The sequence below is a fragment of the Sinocyclocheilus anshuiensis genome, unplaced genomic scaffold (genome assembly GCF_001515605.1).
Source record: "Sinocyclocheilus anshuiensis isolate Anshui unplaced genomic scaffold, SAMN03320099.WGS_v1.1 scaffold293, whole genome shotgun sequence".
NCBI classification, from domain to species: Eukaryota; Metazoa; Chordata; class Actinopteri; order Cypriniformes; family Cyprinidae; genus Sinocyclocheilus; species Sinocyclocheilus anshuiensis.
This window is the reverse complement of record NW_015540858.1, coordinates 722,271-725,981: the sequence shown is the minus strand read 5'-3', so window position 1 is coordinate 725,981 and position 3,711 is coordinate 722,271. Positions and strand designations below refer to the sequence as shown.

Below are 3,711 nucleotides of genomic sequence, written 5' to 3'. Positions count from 1 at the left end.
AAACAACAAAAGACAGAGAAAATCACTCACTGCTGTTGACAGAAGGACTTTTGTAGCTTTAATAAGAAACAAAGAAAGTTTAATTCTTAGAGTGAAGACTATGCTGTTTTATTTTACATTCAATTTCTGTACTAGGCTGTTAGCTGAATATTTTACACTTGCAAAAAAAAAACTTTTTTTTTTTTTTTTTTTTACTAATATGAGTTTCTCTAGTATTCTGCTGTGGTGTGGAGAATTGTGAAATTTTGCTGGTCTCTAAATGTAGATGTCATAGCAACCATCTATGATCAATATATATATTTGATATATATTGCTGTTTTTAAATAAATCACTCATATAAAGTTTTGGTCATAATCGTGTTAAATAATCGCGATTACAATATTGACCAATATAATCGTGATTATGATTTTTGACATAATCGAGCAGCCCTAATAGGATAGTTCACCCTAAAATTTAAATTCAGTCATCATTTGCTCACCCAAATCAAGTTGTCCCAAACCTGTAGGAGTTTCTTTGTTCAGTTGAACACAAAAGAAGATATTTTGAAGAATTTTGGTAACAGTTGACGGTACCCATTGACTCCCATAGATTTTTTTTTTTCATAATATGGAAGTCAATGGCTACCGTTAACTGTTTGGTTACCAACTAGAGTTACAGTGTTTATTAATCTTTGTTTTAAGGTATTCTTGTTACAATGTAATTATGCAGTAATAGTAATAAACATGTACTTAAGTTTAGGATTAGGGGTTAGTCGCATGAAATGATGCTTAATTTACTGGTATTACTATAATGAAGGCTTGTTATGTGTGACAAGAAGTCATGTGCATTTCGATCGTATTTATAGTTGAACGCACATGAACATGTCTGATATCTCTGATTTGTCAGTCTGCCGTTCTCTGTTTTTTCTTCTCCAGATTCTCTCTGGATTCACACCATCAGCCTTGTCTGAATTGACCCCGTTGACCAGTCTGAGCAGAGTAAGTGGTTCTGACACATCTGTGACGCGTGTCCTCTGCTGCATTGAGCGGAAATAAGATTTTCTAAATAAATGCAATCAGTGACAACCTTATTTTTAAAACTTGTAATATGAATTGAAAATATTTAAAATGTGTGTAATCATTGAAAACGTGAGAGAATATCAACACTGCATTTCCGTTTTAATGAAATGCTGTACATTGAACTTGTCTGCGTTTAGCTGTGTTAATTCATATGAATGAACTACAATACCTAGCTACAATATTCCGGCAATTATGTGGCAACATATTAACATACATAGTCAGAATGTAACATACATGTTAACAGTTGGTTTTTAAAACCACTTATCAGATGTTACATACTGTTTGGTTTGAAAAATTAACAGAGAAGTCTGAAAATATGAGTCTAGAAAAGTCCACAATAAAAGTTAATGAAAGGCTGCTTAACCAACCGAAGAGGAGGTGCAACCAAAAATCAAAGGCTCGTCTTGTTTGAAGAAAAGGTATAACACTCATATCTATAAAAATAAACTTTTTAAACAACAAAGTTTAAAGACAAGTAAAAAGTTTCAAAACATTTAGCCAATGAAGCTTATTTTTGAGTGTGAGTGTTGCATTTTTTCTTCAAGCACTCTAGAAAAGTATAGAAGTTTGAAATGGAAAATATGTAGAAACCTTGAAAATAAAATGGATACAAGGAGAAAATTAATACATTTTAATGAAAAATTATGAAAACATATTTATTTTCTTAAAAAATAATTTACAATGAGAATGTAAGAAGTTTTGATTTTATTTTGCCTGAAGTCTGTCTCTTTATGTTCAAGCGATGAGAAAGCATTAGATGAAAACGTAATTTTAGTTTAGATCAACAACTCAAATCTTAGTTTAGTTCAAGCACCAAAATTACTAACTGGAAATATAATGAAAACTAAAATTCAAATAAAAATGGATTAAACATAAATAGTAATATTAATAATAATAATAATAATAATAATAATAATGTTCATGTAAATGACAAGCACAAAACAAAATTACTAAAAATGAAAAAAAAAGCTAAAATGAAAACTGAAAGTATACAAATAAATTAAAATGTAAATAAATTGTCTAATTCAAAATATTATTAAAAACTAATAATTTATAAAAAATACTAAAATAACTGCTCAGAATAATTTCTGCATACACCATTTCTGCATAAAATTCACAATATTTTTAAACTCTACATCAATGAAATGATAAATAAAGAATGTGTATCAGGTGCGTTTTTGCTTTGTTTCTGTCCTTTTTTTGTAGTTTCTGAAGATGAATAAATATTTATTCTCTTTAAAAATTATTTACAATAGGAATGTAAGAATGTAAATAGTCCGTTTTGATATTATGTTGCCTGAAGTCTGTGTCTTTATGTTCCGGCGATGAGAAGCCACCTAGTGCTCATCTCTGTGTACTGCATAATTATATACCTCTACTGTACGTAGATGACAGAGTATGACTGTCTCTTACATAACATTATTTTTCCAGGACAGCAGCAGTTCTGTTGGGTTGGTTGAGGCGATGGGAATCAAGGATCTCGATGACATCAACCAGGAAATCTCCCAGCTGCAGAGGTCAGAGAGTTTATGGATGGAGAATTATACGCTACACATAACCTTCCATCTGGCATTTCTCTAGTTACTTATTTTGCTCTTTTTGCTTTTTACTCATTTTACATTTTTGATTGATCTGATTTTTGGTGCATAGTGAGAAACGCATATTGGACACAGAAATCAGGCAGAAAGAGGAAGCCCTGCGACAGAGGAACAGTGAAGTGCAGGTGAGGCGGCTCTGTACTTTGTCCCACTTGTTATAGAGCCAAACAAGTACATGGAAATGAAACACCGATTTGAGTTAATTAAATTATGTGAGAAGAAAGAGAGCATGAAGCATGAGATGCACAACATGAAATGTTCACGCTGCTCTTTTCCATGCATTTAAAGTAAAAAGGAGGCTCGAGACTGTAAAAGTGTCTTTAAAAGTCCAAATTTACTTAATTGAAATACTGATTGTGTGCAGGAGGTGCAGAGAGACCTGGAGCATGAAAACGTGGGCCTTCAGGAGTTGGAGCACCAGAAATGGGACGCTCAGGAGCGACTCGGTGAGATGGAGCAGCAGAGAGCCAAACTGGAGAGCACACTGGATGAGACCAAGAGCAAGTGGCAGGAGGAGAACGCGAAAGTGAGACACACTTGATTTGAGTTTGCATTGAAGACAGGAAAGAATTTAGCTGTATTAAAATCGTTTGTTTGTAGCATTGATAATTTTTGTATTTAGTTTTAGTAACTTTAGAACTTCTTTTAGTTCACTTAGTTGCCAAAGCAAAATTTTTTCATTTTTACTTGGTTTTTCATCTAATACTGAGTTTTATTTAGTTTATTTCTGCTCTTATTTTTATTTCAGTTTTAGTCATTTTGGTATTTTAACTTAAACTTATTTTAGTTTAGTTACTTGCCAAGGCAAAATGTCTAATTTTCACTTAAGTTTTTCTGCTCTTTTGTCTTTTTTTTTTTTAATTAGTTTTTGTAGATTTCTCCTTAGCTTTGATTTTATTTCAGTTTTAGTTTTAGTAATTTTAGTATTTCTATTAATTCAGTTAGTTGCCAAGGCAAAATTTCACATTTTTGTTTTTAAGTTTATATGTGTGTGTGTGTGTGTATATATATGTGTGTTTATCTGCTGAACTATTGTGAAATAAACAAAAATAGAT

At 31.6% G+C, this 3,711-nt stretch overlaps 1 protein-coding gene across 2 annotated transcripts in view; it reads left to right on the top strand.

The window, feature by feature from the left end:
* Positions 1-3,197, top strand: part of LOC107687911 (epidermal growth factor receptor substrate 15-like 1) — an 11,288-nt gene extending 8,091 nt beyond the window's left edge. For both annotated transcript variants that reach the window (XM_016485398.1, XM_016485397.1), the window contains exons 12-15: positions 915-977; positions 2,490-2,575; positions 2,709-2,781; positions 3,021-3,197. In XM_016485398.1, the coding sequence (XP_016340884.1) occupies positions 915-977; positions 2,490-2,575; positions 2,709-2,781; positions 3,021-3,197 (399 nt within the window). The remainder of the gene's footprint in view (positions 1-914; positions 978-2,489; positions 2,576-2,708; positions 2,782-3,020) is intronic.
* Positions 3,198-3,711: the final 514 nt, after the last annotated feature.